This window comes from Canis aureus, chromosome 30 (genome assembly GCF_053574225.1).
Source record: "Canis aureus isolate CA01 chromosome 30, VMU_Caureus_v.1.0, whole genome shotgun sequence".
Taxonomy (NCBI): Eukaryota; Metazoa; Chordata; class Mammalia; order Carnivora; family Canidae; genus Canis; species Canis aureus.
This window is the reverse complement of record NC_135640.1, coordinates 5,095,404-5,114,776: the sequence shown is the minus strand read 5'-3', so window position 1 is coordinate 5,114,776 and position 19,373 is coordinate 5,095,404. Positions and strand designations below refer to the sequence as shown.

The window sequence follows — 19,373 nt, the reverse complement described above, 5'->3', positions numbered from 1 at the left end:
CTGTTTTACATATATGATTACAGGCATCTGGGTGGCACAGTCAGTTAAGCATCTGACTCTTGGTTTTGTCTCAGGTCGTGGTCTCATGGTTCTGAGATAGAGCCCCGTGTGGGGCTTCATGCTAGTCTGCTTGAGATGCTCTCACTCTCTCCCTCTCCCTCTGCCCCTCCTGCTCCTGCTCTCTCTTTCTCTCTCAAATAAATAAATAAATCTTACATACACACACATGCACATACACAAATATTTGTTAGGAATAAAAATAACTGGCAACAATCTAGCATAGGGTTTTACCTTGATTTTTCAAAAGCATCCTTATTTTTACTAGCATCATCTCTATCACTCCATCTATGTAAAAATAACCAGCAGGACATTGTGGGGACAAGAGAGGACGCCATGTTTATCTCAAGTACACACTGGTTTTTGCTCAGTGTTGCCATTCAATACTCCAGTTGACTGAGTTGTCACTGCTACAGATGCATGTAAAGCACCCTTTCTGGCCGACCAGAAGCTGTATATGCAAATTACATTTCTATGAAATATCTTCACTTTAAAATTTGGTTTATATGTGTTGACATGATAAGATTCTGATCAAAAGATTCGTAACCTTGAAGATATTTCATAACATGCGAAAACCTGTTTTTTTTCTAATTTCCTTGATAATTTTCTTCACCTAAATTTTATCTTCTGCTGTGCAATACTTTACTCTTTCTGTGAAAGTTTATATAGTATATCCCAGTATACTCAGGATAACTTCTAGAGTTAGATAGATTCAGCATTAATCCCACTGGGACTTCTAGGAAGCTGAAATTGGGAGAAATTAAATTAGGTCATCAAACTGGTTAATGGCTAGAAGAAACTGAGTCAGGTTAGTTGAGCTCTAGTGCAAGGCTCCTTCATGATTCTTATGTGTAGTTTTCTCATGAATACAGAGAGATAACTGCCATTTTCCTGTTGCCTTAACAAATACAGACTAAATGAGAAATTGTGAAATGGTATTGAAAAGAATAAGACTAATATAAATAATGGTTTAAAGATAAAACACAATTATAAAATAACTGAGAATGGCACCAAAATCATTAAGAAACATAGATGTATTCGTATTATCTCTTAGTTGGAGGCGTAGAATATATAGCAATTTCATGTTGCTCCTATCTCTTTAACTAAATGTGACCAAGTTATTCTTCCACCAAACCATCATAGTAGACTAATAACTACTTGTTTTTATACTCACATACTCTTCAACTTTTTTGCCCATTCATATAACACATAGTATGCAAAGCACCATGCTGCTATTCTTTCAGTTGTAGAACCAAAGAACAATTTGGCAATGGATATCATTTAAGTGTTTATGTTTAACTTGTTCACTACTCTTCTGTCAATAAACTAACTGTGCCCAATTTACTTATGGTAAGATTGTTCCATAGGGACAGACCTGCAACCTTTTGGTTACGTGGTCTTCCTGCCATATCATATTGCACCTGTTTGGAAAATAACTCATGAATTTAGCTAACTAGAATGAGGATTTTAATGATTTATGTATAAAAGAACCAATCTAAACTATGAACCCAAAAAAAATAAAAAATAAAAAATAAACTATGAACCCAGTTTTTCTGTTGGTGTTTTAGGTATTACAGTATTCTCCTGAGAGTTGCTTAGGCACATTTTCTACTTATAAGAAAATAAGCATTATTTTATGATAGGGATTATTTCCCAATCCATTCTTCTCCTGCATGTTACAGAGTTTTTCAATTATACATATTCAACCTCTTCAATAAATGCCTTTTTATTTGACTACTTTCCAAATGAACTGAGCAATTATCTTATTAATTTAATGAATGAATGGAGTCAATCTAAATTATTATGCAAAAAATAAAATACTTTCCCCATAAACTCAGAGAGAGTTTGCTTATTTGATTGCTTTAATTTATATTATAAGTTTTCACTTTACTCAGCAATATTTTTTCCAAAATAGAAAAAAAAAAAAAAAACAGTACTTAAAATAATGCTCCTAAAAAGTGGCCTTCTGATGTGATGGAATGAGTCAGTGAATCTTACTTGTGAGGTTTATGAGGTCAGGTTTATCTTCTGTAGCAAGCCAAATAACTGTAGGTTATTTGTAGGTAGCCAAATAACGAAGGAAAATATAAGCCATTAAAGGCAGGTTACATTATGTAAGCCTGCGCTATTTGTGTTAATTCTGCCTACACTACTTATATGTTTTTACAACTTCTCAGCTTTTTCCTTAATTTTACACTTTAAGTCTGGCTTTTGTAGTCATTGGAACTGCAGTCAGTTTAATTGAAAGGAATAAGGGAGCTTCAACTTAGTCTTAAACTGAGACCAATCAATATTATCAAAATAGTGCAATCTGTCCCTAATGAAAATCTCCTTTCCAGAAAAATCTCAAGAAATAGACTGTTAGTGTCTTGCCTATTAATACATGCCCCTGCATACTTAAGGTTAAAAACAAACAAGGCTTTTACGCACTGACAATTTCTGGATCGTTCATCTAAGCTTTTGAAAAGAACCTGTCTGTGATGATTTAATTCATCTTAACCTGAAAGCAGGAACTTAATAACTGACTGAGTTTCTGGTCTTTTGCCCACTGAAGCAAAGAGCATAGATACCCATCCTCTAGTTATTCAGAGTAACACTCACTGAGTGCTGTGATTGTGTCTTGCCTACTTGGGGTAAGTATCTGTGAACTGAATAGCAAATGGAGTAGCTCTGGGGCACAACATCCTGTTGCAAGGTGCATTTTAATCACTAATACCTAAGCAAGTTTGTTTGCTGCAGTAGCAATAGCAGAAACATCTGCAACTTTAGATTCCCCTTTGTATCAATGGTAAGGTCTTTCCCACATCTTCACTTAATACGTATCATTTACTCCCCCGGTAAACTTTAGAGTTGGTAGCTCCAATTGCACAAATCCCTCCGCATCTGGAAACATCTCTCTGTGTAGAAGGTGGGTACATTCCCCATCTGTTTGTTGAGTGGCTTAACCTTAGACTCTTCCCATGGCTGTCATCTACAAGATTTGTTACAAATTACCCTGGATACAAGTGTAAAATCAAGGTGGTCAATATTGTATCTCCTGGGGAAATTACTGTGTTCTATTAGGAAAGCTATAAATCTTAACTTCTTCTATGATTATTTTCACTCTGCTTTCCTAAATGAGTAGCCATTACCACAGAGTCATTTATTTATAGGGACAAGGGCTGAAACTGTGCAAATCATGGCACAGAGAATCCAGTTCCCTTGTTTCAGAATTATGTGACATAATAAAAACATAAAATAAATGCCACTGATAATGTGAAATCATTACCCACAATGATTTGGCTAACATTTCTTGACTATTAAATGCCAAGCACTACGTTTATTTTTTTTATACAGCATCTCACTTAAATATGTGATTCCAAAGAACAAAGATGACTTCACCAATGGAAGAAAGATGGGCTGGAAAGCAGGTTTTATCTATAAGGAAGATGATCTACGGAAGGCGGAAAGTATTGAGAAGTGGGAGAGCAAAAAGGATCTTCAGTAACAGGAGTTCCTTTCTGGGGGAAAAGGATATAGAAGTCCAGGGTGAACCAGTCCAGGGAGGGGCAACCAGTGAACTGCGGGGGTGGTGCTCTCTACAAAGCATGGATCCTTCCTTGCACTGGAGATCCCTTCTAGTGCTGGAGAACTGCCTCCTCCGAGAAGCATTCAAGTTTCTAAGGGAGTTCCTGGTAGGCAACAGCTGAAGAGACTGTCTCCCGGGCTATAAAACATCAATCTGGAAAAATGACCGAAGGCCAGCCACAGGAAAGGGCAAGATTTTTTCTCAAGGTCACATCCAGATTGAAACACTAGAAATGTATTCTAAGGCACTTGGAGAATAAACCCCAGTGGATGCCTTAGAATAAAATCTGGAATACACTCAGGTCCCCATTACCCTGCCTATCTCCTTTGTCACCCTTCCCCACCCCAATTATTTTTGAGGAAATGCCTGCTTTGTGAAATTGCGGGGAAACAGATCTCAAAGGGTGGTTCTCCATCCCAGTCCTGAAGACGCCTGCCTCTAACTCCCCCTTCTTTCCCGATCTGACCTCACCTCATTCCTAGCCACTCGATCAAAGGAGAGAGAGAGCGCGAGAGACTTGGAAGGAGAACCACCAGGAAAAGGAGACTAAAGTCGTTGGCTGTTCACGTCATTTCCAGATTCCGTGAAGAGATCACCTCCAAGGTATCGCACAAGTTAGAGACGGCACTTTGCCCTCCCCGCGCCCTCCGCCGAGCACCGGTGTTAGACGAGGGAGGAGACGGCTGGGAGGAGAGGGAGGAAAGGGCTACGGCGCGGGAAGCACGACGAGAGCGGGCGCTGGGGGCGGGGACGGAGGCGGGGACGGAGGCGGGGACGGAGGCCGGGACGGAGGCGGGGACGGAGGCGGGGACGGAGGCGGGGACGGAGGCCGGGACGGAGGCGGGGACGGAGGCGGGGACGGAGGCCGGGACAGAGGAGCCGCGCGACCGGACGCGGTGCCTCCCGGCTCGGGCCTGCGGCGGGGCGGCGCTCCGGGTGAGTGAGCGGCCCCGCGGGGCGGCGGCGCGGGGAGCCCGGGCAGGGTCGGCCCCCGCGGGAGGCCCGGGCAGCCCTGCGGGGCTGGAGCGCGACTCCTTCCCGACTCCTGTTTGGGGCGAACGCGGCGCGGGACGGCCACGGCGGCCTCGGCGCGCTCCGCCCGGGCCCCTGCGCTCCGGGGGCGAAGTTGCGGGGAGCGGTGCGGGCCCGGGCGGAGCTGCCGCTGCAGGCTGGGCGCGAGGGGCGCGACCCGGCCCAGGGGCGCCGGGGGAGGGTCCGAGGGCGCGACACCCCGCTTCGGGGCGTGCTTCCGGCTCGTGAGGACCGGCCCCCGCCGGAATCCAGCCCCGCGAGGGCAGTGGAGTCCTCGAACCTGTCCGCGGGTGGGATGGCTCCGGGGAAACGGTCAGACAAACGTGAGGACCCGGGAGGAGGCGAAGGTCGGAAGGAAGGGCTGCAGTTTTCGAACTTGATTTCCCGCAGGTACAAACCACTGAGGTAAGGAGCAGGAGAGGGCTTCCACCTGGCGTCCGGCAAGGTGCTGGGGGGGCGGGGGGGCGGGGGGTGCAGGTCCTCCCCTACGGCCCGAGGCGCCTGGGGGGGAGCGAGGGGAGGGCAGTGGAGCGAAGGAGAAAGGGGATCTGAGTGAGGATTGATATTCAAGGGTTCTGGTCCCCGGAGAGGCCAGGAGAGCCGATCTGTGAGCCTGGAAAGTTAGGAAATGAAACGCAGGAGATGGGAGAATATACACAGGGTGCCTCAAATGCTGAATTGGGGTTTGGGGTTTATTTACACTTTCACGAAAGAGGCGGCCCCTGATAGCGCACTGGCTGAGAGCTAATCCACGCACTTTGGAAGGAACCTTGAGACTTCATTTTCTGCATGTATTTTCCTGGCACTTTGACGATTGTAATGTAATTAAGCTGATTTGTTTACTGGACATTTAAGATGTCATAAGCAGGAAGAGTCACCAGCCACTCACATCAATTTTTCTGGAATATCTATGTAATCATTTCAGTTTGACGAAATTTTAGTGGGTGTGCTATACCAAAAGCCAGGAAAATGAAACAGATTCGAGATGGATTTCACTCTGGTTCCATTTATACACAGATCTTGAATTTGACGTGGCGATCAAAAATCTAACTCCTTAAGTTTGAATTGCCCCTTTTGTCAATGTATTTGTTGAGGAAGGAGTCCAGAAAACTGCCGGTTTTCACTGTGATGTGGGAGTGTCAAGAGCTAGAACAAACCGGAGGAAGATTTTCCATCCCCCTGGGCTTCCATTGCTGTTCCTCCTTCTCTGTCCCTTTCTCCTCTCCAAACTCATAAGCAGGTTTGAGCATCATCAGTATGTGTCTCCTCCGAAGCAAGTATAGCTCTTGCTCGTCTCCACCCCATTCAAATCTGTGTATCAGAGTTGGTCTTGATAATGAAAACAGTTATTCACTGTTTCCAATCAGAAGTGTTTTTCTATGCTTTGGGTATGGTTCATTATGCTCAGATATTTATAGAACAAATTTTATACTTCCTGGTATCCGCTTAGAAGTTCTCAGATGCGAAAATTAACTTATTTTTGTCCAAAAAATTTTAATGTATTTTTCCACACCTTCTTTAGTCAGTATGAATCATTTGTCAAGCCTGGTCCACTGAGGCTTATTACAGAGCTAATGAGCTTAGTTGTATCAAGGGTTTGTTCCCTTTCAACAGTTTATAAAGAACTCTAAGAATGGCACTTTTGAGTGCAAAAATTTGCACTCAATGCAAGTTTTGAGACTTTAATTCATTAGGCAAGTTTTATAGATGTGTGGAATTGAGCAATAGCACATTTGTAAAGGCAGCTTTTTGAGTTTTAAATAAATGTACTACTTCATTTTACTTCATTCTACTACTTCACTCATTTTATAAAGTTCTTAACCATATTGTTCTTTTAGAGATTATCAGAAAGCTGCTAATAAAAATAATACACCACAACTTTCTTAGCATTTTTTTTGTTTTTAGTCAAAACTTGGGTACATATCTCTTTTAAAAGACTTACAAAATTATAATTCTTAACTGGAAATTAGAGGAGTGATTGTTTGAATTTTCTTATCTAGGAAGTATGATCCCTTTTAATGAACTATTACTGAAATCACTTCAAAGATTTTTAAAGGGCACTTTCCAGGATATTAGTAATAAATGGCTAGTGTAAAGCAACACAGATATGGTAATATTTGAAAGGCCATGGCAGGATTCTTTTTTTTCAATATGAATTTAGGAAGTGGGAGTAAACAAGATGTAGTGTGTTGCTTTCTTATTGCTATTAATTGAAAGCACTAACAATCTTTAGGTGATGGAGTCCTGAGACCCATGGGGAAGCATCTGTAGTGATCTGATATAGAACCACAGTGCCTGTACCCCACCATGAGAAACCTTGCTTTTTTCTACCCCCTCAGCCTTAAATTATACAGGCAAGAGATACTCATGTCTGGTCTGAAAGTGATGAGCTTTTGAAGTGCTGTAGGGAAACTCATAATTGGCATCTGTAACAGAAATTATTATGTCCACTTAAGAGGTGCCTGGGTGGTGCTGTCGTTAAGCTCCTATCTCTTGATTTCAGCTGGGGTTGTGATCTCAGGGTCATGATCTCTGGGTGAGATCTAGCCCGGTGTGGGGTTCCATGCTCAGCACAGAATCTGCTTGAGATTCTCTTCTCCTCTCCCTCTGTCCCTGCCCCACCTCAAATAAATAAATAAATAAATTAATTAATTAATTAATTATTACTTCCACTTGAAAAGGTGCAAAGAGAAATGTCAGAACCTAGGACCAAACATAAATAAGCAAAAATTGTATCAGTGAGTGAAGTAAGGTAGGGAGGGGGGAGGGGCTGTATTGATCTGATAATTTTTCCAATTTCTTGATGGTGTTTCCAGCTCTCAGAAGTAATAGATGACCTTTTAACTCATGACGTGGCATTTCTGTTTTCTTCTATGTACAGTAGGAGGCCATTAAAGCATTTCTAATGAGGAACAGTTTTACCAGGATCTTCTTGGTATTGTGTTGAAATAATTTGTTTAAAGACAAGAGGGAAAGGCCATTAGGAAGCTACTAGTTTCCTAGCCTTGTCTTTGACCAGAGTGATAGCAATGGATATACCAAATCCTGGATATATTTGAAGGTAAAGGTGACAAGACTTCATAATGTATGAGACGTGATCTCTGACAGAAGGAAAGGAATCAAGCTGATGCATAGATGTATGACCAGAACAGTGGAAAGAATGCAACTGTCACTAACTAATATGGGAAGCATAAAGAGAAGCAGTTAAGTTTTGAGCAGCCTGTTAGATCTTCAGATGCAGGTTCACAAGAGTAGTTGGGACAGAGCTCCGGGAAAAAGTCAGAGTTGGAGATAAAAAATGTCTAAATCACTACTGTGTAAATGATATTTAGAACAATGAGACTTTATAAAATGATTTAAGGAGAGAATTATTTAAAGCATCAGACTGAGGAAAGAGCTCTAGAACAATCCAAAATATGAGCACTGAAAAGAGTAGGAGCCAGAAAAGTAACTCAGAAGGAGCAGTCTGAAATAGGGGGAAACCCAGAAGAGGGTAGTATCAGGGAAGCCAGAAGAAGAAAGTATCTTAAGAAGAAATGAGATCACCTATGTCCAGGATGCTGAAGAGTTAAATTATGTGAAGACACAGAATTACTTTGAAATTTTATTTGGTCTTGGTAAGAGCTATTTCAGCTGAAATGGTGGTGATAAAAGATTGACCGATAAGGATTGAACAAAGACTGGTGATTCCAGTCCAAGGAATTTATCTTAAAAATATATTTGCACTTAGGAAAGATAATTTATGTTCCAAGAAACTCCCCGTAGATTTTTATACAGGTCAACAATTGAAAACAATAAATACCTGTAAATGGAAAACAAGTCAGATAAACTATGTACATTCATTCGATGGAATACTGTCCAGCTGTTAAAATTATTAAGGCAGCTTTCTATGTCCTAACATGAAAAGATTTTTAAAGTATATTGAAGAGAAAAAATTGCAATCTGGTGTGCATGGTATATTATCATTCGTTAAAGAACAAAGAAAAATAAACCTGTGTATGAAATAATATATTTAAAAAATGGGTACTAGTTGTTGCTTATAGGGAGGAAAACTGAGCAGTAGGGTACAATAACAGGAGGGAGATGAAGTCTTCTGTATACTTTAATATCTTTGTTATGTGCACACAGTTATTCAAAATACCAAATCAAATTTTATATACAAATCTGAAAAAATATGTAATTTAAAGTAATAAAGAGAAAAAAAAAGAACGGGAGGTGAGAAGTGAAAAATCTATAAAATAGCTCTTTCAGATAAGAGGATTAAAAGTAGCTAGAGCAGGCCATGGAGATTTTGTTTTTAAAACAGGAAATTTAATGTTGGAAATAGACCAATGAGAATGAACCAGCAGAAGAAAGAGATTATTTAAAAAAGAGAGCGAGAACAATTATGGGAGTAAAGTCACTTAATTATTTGTAGTGTATAAAATATAGAATTCCAGACCTAGTGAGGGAGAGAACTAGTGAGACTAGGAATAGGGATAGTGCCTTTTCCTACAAAACCCCCGTTCTGTATCAGTCCTTTGGTCATCCTCTTATATTGCTAGAGCTAAATGCTGCCTTGGACATTTGTATAAACTCTCCAAATTGATTCTACCATAAAGTCTTAGTTCTAATGTCATTTGGACACTTAGCCTCTCATCAAAACTTTTTTCTTAACTATTGGTTGGCATTTTTTTTTAACCATTGGTTGGCATTCTCTCCAGTTCTCTAAGGCAGCCTGAGCCCAGCTTGCCACCTGTCTCTGCCCCTGCCCTCTTTGCTCTCAGAATGATTCTTCTTGAGGAATTCAGACGCTCCCAGAAATGAAGCTCCCTCCCCTCTTCTAACTCTTGTATGTTTAGCTGCTTAGCTAACTCTCCTCTGCTCCAATCCTAATAGTCAAGCTGACCTCCTTCTCTGCTCTGGATTCTACAATCCAGGATTGTGGAGCAATCCAATCCAGAGCAATGGATTCCCCCATTGCATCTGAACCTTGCTTCAATAACCATTCTTTTTATCACCTGCAGCTTTAACTTCTTCTTCATGTAATGACTCCATCTATTACATTTATTAAAATCATATTACACCCAGAACGCCTGGGTGGCCCAGAGGTTGAGTGTCTGCCTTGGGCTCAAGGCATGATCCCCAGAGATCGGGTCCCACATCGGGTTCCCTGCGAGGAGCCTTCTTCTCCCTCTGCCTGTGTCTGCCTCTCTCTCTGTGTGTGTCTCTCATGAATAAATAAAGTCTTTTTAAAAAATCATATCACTCTCATCCTTACAGCAAGCATACAGAAAAGACTGTCATGATCCTGAATAATCCCTATATTTAGTCCTATTGACTCCTTTTCTCAGCCAGCTTCTAGAAAAAAAACTTATTTTTATTTCTTGCCACAATCCCCTCCACTCCCACTAACTCCTTCCCACCATGCTGACTTCCACTCCCACCACCCCATTTAGCTCCTGTGGCCACTGTCACCATATTTTTAAACCATGGGCTACCGATCACTGAAACCTTAGCTTGCTAGGCTCCGTAGGAGTAGTTGACAAAGTTAGTCATTTTTTTTTTAAGATTTTATTTATTCATGAGAGACACACAGAGAGAGAGGCAGAGACACAGGCAGAGGGAGAAGCAGGCTCCATGCAGGAAGCCCGACGTGGGACTTGATCCCGAGTCTCCAGGATCAGGCCCTGGACTGAAGGCAACGCTAAACCGCTGAGCCACCCGGGCTGCCCCATAAAGTTAGTCATTAAACATTCATGTCTTCCCTTCCATTAGAGTCAAAGTTAACTTTCTTGCTCTTGAAGTTAGTGACAGCACTTTCTTGGTCCAGTTTGTCTTTGAATTTTACTTCTTCATTCATTTGGTGATCCTCTTCCACTGTCTATCCTTCGTTCTCTTCTCCATTCACTGCCATTTTTCTTATTCTCCTTTGGTCAAAGATCCCTTTGAGAATCTAAAAACAAAAAGGAACAAACTACTATGGCATAATAATGCATGTAGATACAAATATTTACAGATAATTTTGAGGTATTAGGAATCCTTCCTAAATTTTTTGATAAAATATCAATACCTACTGTGATTTCATTTACCTCCAAATGAGATGATGGGTCCTAGTTATTTCAAATGTGAGGACGAATTTCAGTTTTAACATTGCCTAATGGTTCTCTTTTGCTGTATCCACATCCGAACACATACTACCTTCATGAGTTTTTGATACCTTCACACTACATGATTTCTTCACATAATTTCTCTTTAATTTGAATCACATCTTAAGATATAAATAATGTTCTTATCACTGTTGTTAGTGTAAAATCAATATTACTGCCACAAATAACAGGCAATAATTTAAAAATGATATGGAAAAAAAGTAGTGATCTTATTAAATTTTAATCAGGTACTTATTGCCAGCTAAAAGCTTTGAGCCTGAGGCCAGCATATAAGGGAGATAGCAAAAGTTAATAACAAATCTTCAACAAACTGCCACTCTCTCAAGGGCTTAATCCAAAGTGAAAGAACACTGAAAAGGAAATAAATTCCTTACTTTGTGATACAGTGTTATTTAATGCCACGATCTAGTGCAAGTAAAGTCATGTTATACAGCACCCATGGGACTTGTACTTGGGACAATTTCCCTTTCTTCTACATATGCAACCCAAACCTCCTCATTAAGCTACAGACCTGGAGATCACCATATGGACAGATAAATGACCTCAGGGTCCAGCTAACAGGTGCACAATTAAACTCATCTTCTTTCTCCCCTAAATGTATAAATCTCTTATATTCTATATCCCATCAGAGAAACTTTTGGATTCCTTTTTTAAAGTTTTTCTGAAAAAAAAATTTAAAAAAATAAAGTTTTTCTGCATACCCAGCCAAATCCAATCAATCTGATGGGTCTCTTGAATCTAATTTCCTGATCATCCATTAACTTACTTTAACTTGATATGCCTGGCCTGGACCTTTTTAAGTACCTTTAACCCCATATCCCTGGACTAAGCTTTGTCCCCATGAGTCATTTGTCCCATACGGTCACCAAATTAATTTTAGAGATTGGCTGTCCGATGCTTAAGATCCTTTGGTGGCTTCCCATTTTCTTCTTCTAGAGCTCACTCTCCTAACCCTCCTTTACCTGGATTGCTGCTCCAGCTCCCTTCCTACCACTCTTCCTTGCCAACCTCTGGTTCAGCAGTAGGGAACCTCTCAGACTCATCTGACATATGAGGTTTTTCCACTCTGTTCCTTACTTAGCTCTGGATGTCCTTCCTTCTACCTGGAAAATTTTTAGTCATTTGCCAAAATCCACATTTATTTCTTTTCCTTTCCAGACGCTTACTTTAGCCAGAAAACAACGTACCCCTGAACCCTGGTTATGAACCTTTAGCAACGAACCTACAGCTTCTGTGCTGCACTCACCAGGGTATTTGTATTTTATTTATTTACATATGTCTTCTCTCCAATTAGACCAGTGAGTCCTCGAATGCCAGAAATCAGTCTTTTTTCACCTGTTTCTGCTGACTTAATGAACCCTCATGTTTGGCACAAGGGGCATCAAAGACAAACTTCTCTGACTCCCTTGTTGCTTGTGGTGGAAGTGGTTGTAAACAAGCCATGGCACTGAACACTTCACAGATCCCCTTGGGTGGGAGAGATTTTCGAAAAATCATTTCAAAAACGTCTCTTTCTCTATACAGTGGTGTCTCTAAGATATTTCACTCTTTTGAACTATTTAATTAAATTAATTAGATTAAATTGCCAAAAAAGTCAGAGAAGCTTCCAACATAATCTGCTATACCCACAATCTCCAAAACAGATGGCTGTTTTTCTCATATAATGAAACCTCAAGGGAAGAATATTATATAATCTCACTCAATAGCCTGCTTTAGTGTTCAACTATTTTTAGTTTTTTAGACAATATAAATTTATGTTGCTATAGTTGCTCTACTTTTTATAAAGTGGACAGTATGTGGTTGCATTTTCCTCATATCAAATTTTCATCTATTTCAAAACAATGTCAACTAATATTGAAGGAAAGTATCTCAATTAAATCAGGATTCATTGATACTTATTCTTTTTTTGCAAAAGTCTGCCTCTTAGCTATTTAAGAGGTCTTTGGCTCCAGTTCAACTTGTATCTTTCCTCTCTTTTTATTTCTCCATCTTGTAACTAATATATATCAGTGTATTCACATGCTCATAGTGAGAACTGATGGAATAAAATCATCCATGAGATAGAGATTTATATAAATAGAAACCAGTATCTACACTAAAATAGTCAAGGTCATGTGCAAATACTCAGCTATCAAAAGCCCTAATTTTAGAATCATGTTTTTAAATCTTGCAACGCTTCACTTTTTGAGGCATTTGTCATATTTTAAAAAGTCTGTTTCTACAGATTTATATTCTTATGATTTTGTCTTCTGATTGCCACAGCAAGCACAATTCCTGACTACTGCATTAATAGCTAACACAATTTCAGGAAAAGCCTGATCTGGCTCATGCTTACAAGCACAGGTGGTTTAGTCATATGATACAAGTAATAATTAATATGTTAGTTGTATATTTTCATAACTTCTTATTAAATAGTGTTTGAAATAATGAGCTCCAGATTTGGAAAGTGGTCATTTCAACACTCTGCGTGTCATTCGGTGCAGCCACTGCCACACAACACTAATAACTCCAGGCATCTTGTAGCTGTTCTTTGGCATCTTGGCAACTGTGCTTGACAAAGCAAGGACCCATCAATCTTTACAATTCTAGTTGAAGTAAAAGCAATGGAGCTCTCTATTCTTACCTTGCATAACTAAAGTCCAGATTGTGATTTTGACCCTTCCTGTTTTAAGAAAAAATAGCTTGAATTTTAAATGCTCAAAGAACCATTTTCTCTCAAATTCATCTAGGGATCTTCCTTACCCCTCTTTGCTGATTACTTCCAATTAGCCACATTGTTCGTCCAAAAACAGAAGAGAAAAACTAATATTCCTCCCTTCATAGGCATAATCCTGGAAAGGGCTTTCAAATGAATGGGTTAAAGTTCTGATAAACTTCATTTTTTGTCCTCAAGAAGGTTACCAAGGTTTAGCAAAAATCTATGCAAGTTTCCTTCCTATGCTTATTGTCTCTATATATTCTGTCACTTAAAAGCATTTGCAACCTTTCATTAAACATTCTTGCTACCTCAGGACCTAAGTGGAGAAAAGTCTGTCAAGACTGTTGCATTTTTTAAAAAGTATCACGTGTATAGTATAAAAGCATATATATATATATATATATATAGTATAAAAGTATCAAGTGTTTCACACCATTGTAAACTTGTAGACAGGCAGAAATTCTGCAGTGGCTAAGGAAATTGGATTAAAACCACTATCACATGTTGGAACATTAGAGCTTTTGGAAAAGCATCTAATTTAATGTAAGATACACATATGCAGAATTCACAGTAAAACAGTAGGGAAGTGTTTTCTGAATGGATAAATATATGATTGTCTGTAGCATAAAAATGGTATTGGACTCACAAAATGAAAATGTCAAGTAGAAGGAATGCTCTTGCCCTGGACACAAATTCATTGAGTAGAAGAAAAATCAACAAAATCAGAACTATATATAATTCCATGAGTGTAATCAAAATGGCTTGCAAACTAACTGTTTGATAGTTTTTATAGTTGCTTTCCAATGTTTTATTGTATATTATTTTCATATCCAGGCAGGAATGATTATGCCCATTTTACAGAAGAAATAAGTGATACCCAGAGACTTTAAATATTTTGTCCTAAATTCTGGGACTGGCTCGGTGGGGGGAAACAAATCCACATTTCACTTTAGTCCAATCATCTCTCAACTGTAGAATATGTTGCCCTTTGACCCTAAAGTATTTGAGAAAAAACTGCATCCTCCTCTGAATTCTTTTTTAAGGTACATTTTATCATTTTCATTGTTAGGTTTAAAACAAAAATGAATTGCAAAAAAATTTTTTTAAAAGATTTTATTTATTTATTCATGAGAGACACACACAGAGAGAGAGGGGCAGAGACACAGGCAGAGTGAGAAGCAGGCTCCATGCAGGCAGCCCAATGCAGGACTCGATCCTGGGTCTCCAGGATCAGGCCCTGTGCTAAAGGCAGTGCTACACCACTGAGCCACCCCGGCTGCCCTGAATTGCAAAATCTACACTTAAAACTGAAAAGTATTTTCTCTCATACTACATTCTTTACAGATGCTTCCAATATATAAAAATATGATATTATTCTAATTATATTTTCATCATTATTGAAAACATGAATATATAAAACTAAAGAAAAAGAGTAAAAAGAAAAAGAAAAAAAACAAAAGTCTCTGTAATTATATTTTCACAAGAATTGAGTATTACAGCTTAGTTTTTTACAAACTTTTGCTGAATTGATAGCCAAAATTATATATCTCTTGTTGATATTGGTGTATTTTTCCTTTGATTACTTATAAGATTGAATCTAATTTTTTAAATTTTTATGGTCATTTGAATTTCTACTTTTTGAATTATCCGTGCTTTTTTTGCTTTTACTATGGATATGTTTATGTTTTTCCAAAGCTTTGTTTGTCATATGCTATAAATTTTCCCTTTTGTTGGTACCTTTGAACTTGTTCCATGGTAATTACTGATGGCACTTAGGTTTAAATTTTATGTAGTTTGACATTTCAGTTTTTTGCCTTGGTTTGGTTTAGCTTCCTGAAACCAGAAGTAAGTTTACAACTTTCCATTCCAAGATCAGTTGGATATACATTGATATTTTCCAATATTTTTTATCTTATTTTCTAGTTAGCTCTTTGATCAACCCTTAATTCATTTTTATTTATCATGTATGACCTTTTCTTCCTAAAGATTTACCCTGTTGCCTCAATACCATCTTTTGAAAAGTCATTTTATCTTCATTGGTATGAAATATTAAATCTGTCACCTACTAGATGCTTCTCTTTGCAGTGATCAGTTGTGTCTAGTTGCTGTCTCTCACTGTTACAACACCTGCATTACTTTTAGTTATTGTGAATTGTGCATTATTTTAGCAAATGTATGGCAAAGGTTTTCTATCATTCTTCCTCACAATTTTACATATTTTTCCTTAGTGAGCATGGCCAATTTTCTGAGATATCAAATAAGTTAAGATTTTTATTGGAATAAGCATTTTAAATACATTTAGTGGGGAAAGACTAACTGGATTTCCCATGAAAGAATATGATATCTCTCCATTTACTTAAGACTGATTTCATATTGTGAATAAAGTTTTATAATAGACTTCTCATGAGTTCTACACATTTCTTATTTGGATTTTTCCTAAGTATTTTATGTTATGGAATAGTAAGATGACATGATTATTTCTTATCACATCTTCATGTGGTTATTAAGGTTAGTTCACAGAAAAGTGCTAAAACAAATGCTCATTTATTTTTATTCATTTATCTTTAATCTATTTAATTTTCTAAGTTTTTTGTTAAATAAATAGACTTTTTATTCTCTTGGCTATTTAAAATAGGCAGTAATATATTCGGAATCCAGAAATTTTGTCTGGTTTATGTTTTAAGCAAAAACAATAGTATATAATTATATTCATAAATCTATTCCATTAGAACTACTAAATATCATTCTCGATAGTACAAACCAAATAGTGTACCATTGAATTCTAATGTTCTTCTTTAATTTATAAGTTATTTTGAAGAAGCAATTATGAGTGACAAAGTTTTAGGTTTTTGTGTTTAAAATTTTCAATTCATGGTTATTCTTAGTATTATATTGTGTCAGAAAATGTGGCCAGCATGATTTCTATTTGAGATGCTTATGTAAGGTCTTGGGGATTTTTGGTTTATATATGTTTAGCTTGTGTAAAATATCACTGCACACTTGAAAGAATGAATTATGTTCTATATATGGCACTAAAATTTAGCACTATTTATATCACTTCTCTTGTTATTTTATATGATTAATCTGTTACTTGTTTATAGAGATCCATTAAAGTTTCCTTCTACAATTGTAGTTGTCTATTTGCCAGTGGACACTAAACTTACTATTTGGATATTGTGGTGCTTGATTATTGGGCACTTAAAGATATATGGTTGTCTAGTTTTCCTACATGAAATTTACTTTCTCTTTTTCCTTCATTGAATTCATCTTGTTTAATATTAGCCTTATTGTCTTTCTTTTCTTTAGGTTTGCCTCAAGTTGTTGGCCTGAATCATTTTAAATTGAATTTTTCTTACAAGGAAAATATTATTAGCTTTTATTTTTACCCAATCTGGACATTCAATCTGGATACTTTTCCCCTTTTAATAGATGAGCTTACCTTACATTTGTGATTAGCTACTTTAAATATAACATTCCATTGTACCTAGACCAAAAAAATTTTAGCGTTTCCTTCTTTCTTCTTTTGTCACAATCTTTTGATATTGATGGATAATTTCTTAATTAGTTTATTCTTTTCAGTATCATGGCCAAGTGGAGTTGATATGCAATCTATTAGAAATTGATATAAATCACTGTTTAAATTTCTTATCATTTCTAAGATTGTGTAGCCTGATAGAAGTGAAGGGAACAAATGGTTTGATTATTTTCAGGACATTCGATAGAGATGTGTTGTGAAAAGAAGCATTCCTACAAAGTGCTCAAACTGCTTGATTCAATAGCTCTTGGCACAACTAAACATTTAAGTTGCAATTTTAAAAGGGGGCATGGTAGGGCTATGAATACATTAGAGGAAAAAAGGAAATTGATGGGTTTTATTTTGTAATAGTGGGAAGTCTTTGAAGCATGAAGGACATGACAATAATGTTTCAAATGTCAACAGATGAAAACTCAGTTCTGGAAGATATATAATAGTAAAGGAAAGAGATTAATGTTAAAATTATTTCTAACAATGCTTTTGGATGAAAATGTTTTGAAACTAGTGGTATTCTGGTAAATGTTTATCAACCAACAAGGAGGGAGAGCAAGAGCCCACATTTGTAGAGTTTTCATAGTGCCAACAGTATAGATGCTTCTGACATAATCAGTTCCAAATTACCAAAGTGAACTCACTGAACACAGTTGGGAAGAAATGTACCTGATGACTTACAGCCAGTGGGGACTAACTCCAGCATACCTCTAGTGTAATCTTAGTAACATTTCTAAAAATGATTACCAGGCTATGAAAGACCTAACTGGTAAAAAATAAAGGGTATTTTGTACCTGGTGGTAGGTAGTTTCATATATAAAGTATTGAAGAGTGGTGCAATCCAAGACCATTGAAACCATTAGAATCAGAAGCTGATGGGCTTCAATCCCAGCGTCACCACCTAGTGTGTGATTTTATGCAAAATAACCTAATTTATCTAAGCCTTACTATATTCATCTGTAAAATTCTGAATAATGAAAGCTATTTCGCAGGCATCTTGTGATGACTAAAAGATACAATAACTAAGAATGTAGCTGATATATAAGTAAATAATAATAATTTTTTCTCCATCTTCTGTGCTACTCATTTCCTTTTTCCTGTCCTTACTCATTGGAATGTAGTAAAATGAGGTCAGAGTTGATGCAATATAATTAGTAAGGAAATGGGTCATGTCTCTAGTGTTGGCACACCTAACACCTATGTAGCAACCTGAAAAATGGCTTTTAGAAGCACCTGGGTGGTGCAGTTGGTTAAGTGTCTGACTCTTGGTTTCATTTCATCTCAGGCCATTATGTCAGGGTCATGAGATTGAGCCCCATGTCTAGCTCCATGTTCTGCTTGAGACTCTTTCCCTCTCCCTTTGCCCTTCCCCCTACACTGCTGTCTCCCTCTCTCTCTCTCTTAAATAAGTAAAATAATCTTTTCAAAAAAATGGCTTTTATATAGGAAGGAGAATTCTTGAGAAATGCAGACACCACAGGAAGAATTCAAGAAGATTTACCTACATTTGTTTTCTTTTCCATATTTGAAGTGTTAAAATAAGCACAAGACTTTGAAGAAGCAAGGGGACGGGACAATAGCACATGGATAAGGTTTATGACTCAGTGCTGTTGCTTATCACTTGCAGCCTCTATGGTGAAGGAAAAGGAGACAAAGAATGTGGAAAGGGTATTGAGTGGATCAACCTATTGTATTTGCCACAAAAATACAATTCTGCAAAAGGTAAAAATAATATGTTATGGGAATGCATGGGAGAAAATAAATTTTGGCTATAATAAACAGGAAAAGACTTAAAAGCCTGACATTTAAAATGATACTTGCAGGATTTTGATCAATGGAAATTGTCAGATTTGGGGTATTTTCAGTGAATCAAATAACAAAAAAATGAATTAACACAAAAGTATAAGATTTCTTTTAATGAAAAAGCAAGTAACCTAATATATTTCAAATGCAAACTAGACCCAGGGTAGGATTAGGAAATATACTTCAAAAATAGCTTGGTATGTGATCAACAAATGAGCCTATGGCAGAGTTTCTATTTTGTAGAAATATAACTGTAGAAATAAATATAATTCTATTTTGCAGAAATATAATTCTATTTTGCTGCTTTATATATGTTTCTATTTAATTCCCAAATCAATACTAAAAAGAAAACATCATCTCATTTTATGGAAAAGGAAACTACTGACAATTATACATGGATGGTATAGGGATACAACTTATCAGCAGAGAGACATTGAAATGTTTTTCATTTCAATGGTGCTTTTGCCCTTTCTGCTATATAAAACAAAAGTTATCTAGGTAGGTATTTCAGGACTATTATCCAAGCTTTCATTGAGGAAT

At 37.7% G+C, this 19,373-nt stretch overlaps 2 protein-coding genes across 2 annotated transcripts in view; both read left to right on the top strand.

Moving 5' to 3' along the window:
* Window positions 1-3,451: 3,451 nt before the first annotated feature.
* LOC144301544 (uncharacterized) overlaps window positions 3,452-19,373 on the top strand; it is a 115,650-nt gene continuing 99,728 nt past the window's right edge. The window contains exons 1-4 of the mRNA XM_077878676.1: window positions 3,452-3,540; window positions 4,204-4,518; window positions 4,571-5,062; window positions 18,658-18,752. Coding sequence (XP_077734802.1) covers window positions 3,452-3,540; window positions 4,204-4,518; window positions 4,571-5,062; window positions 18,658-18,752 — 991 coding nt within the window. The remainder of the gene's footprint in view (window positions 3,541-4,203; window positions 4,519-4,570; window positions 5,063-18,657; window positions 18,753-19,373) is intronic.
* The window catches only part of HTR1F (5-hydroxytryptamine receptor 1F), a 159,802-nt gene continuing 144,915 nt past the window's right edge, over window positions 4,487-19,373 (top strand). The window contains exon 1 of the mRNA XM_077878747.1: window positions 4,487-4,561. The gene's annotated coding sequence lies outside the window, so the exon portion shown is untranslated. The remainder of the gene's footprint in view (window positions 4,562-19,373) is intronic.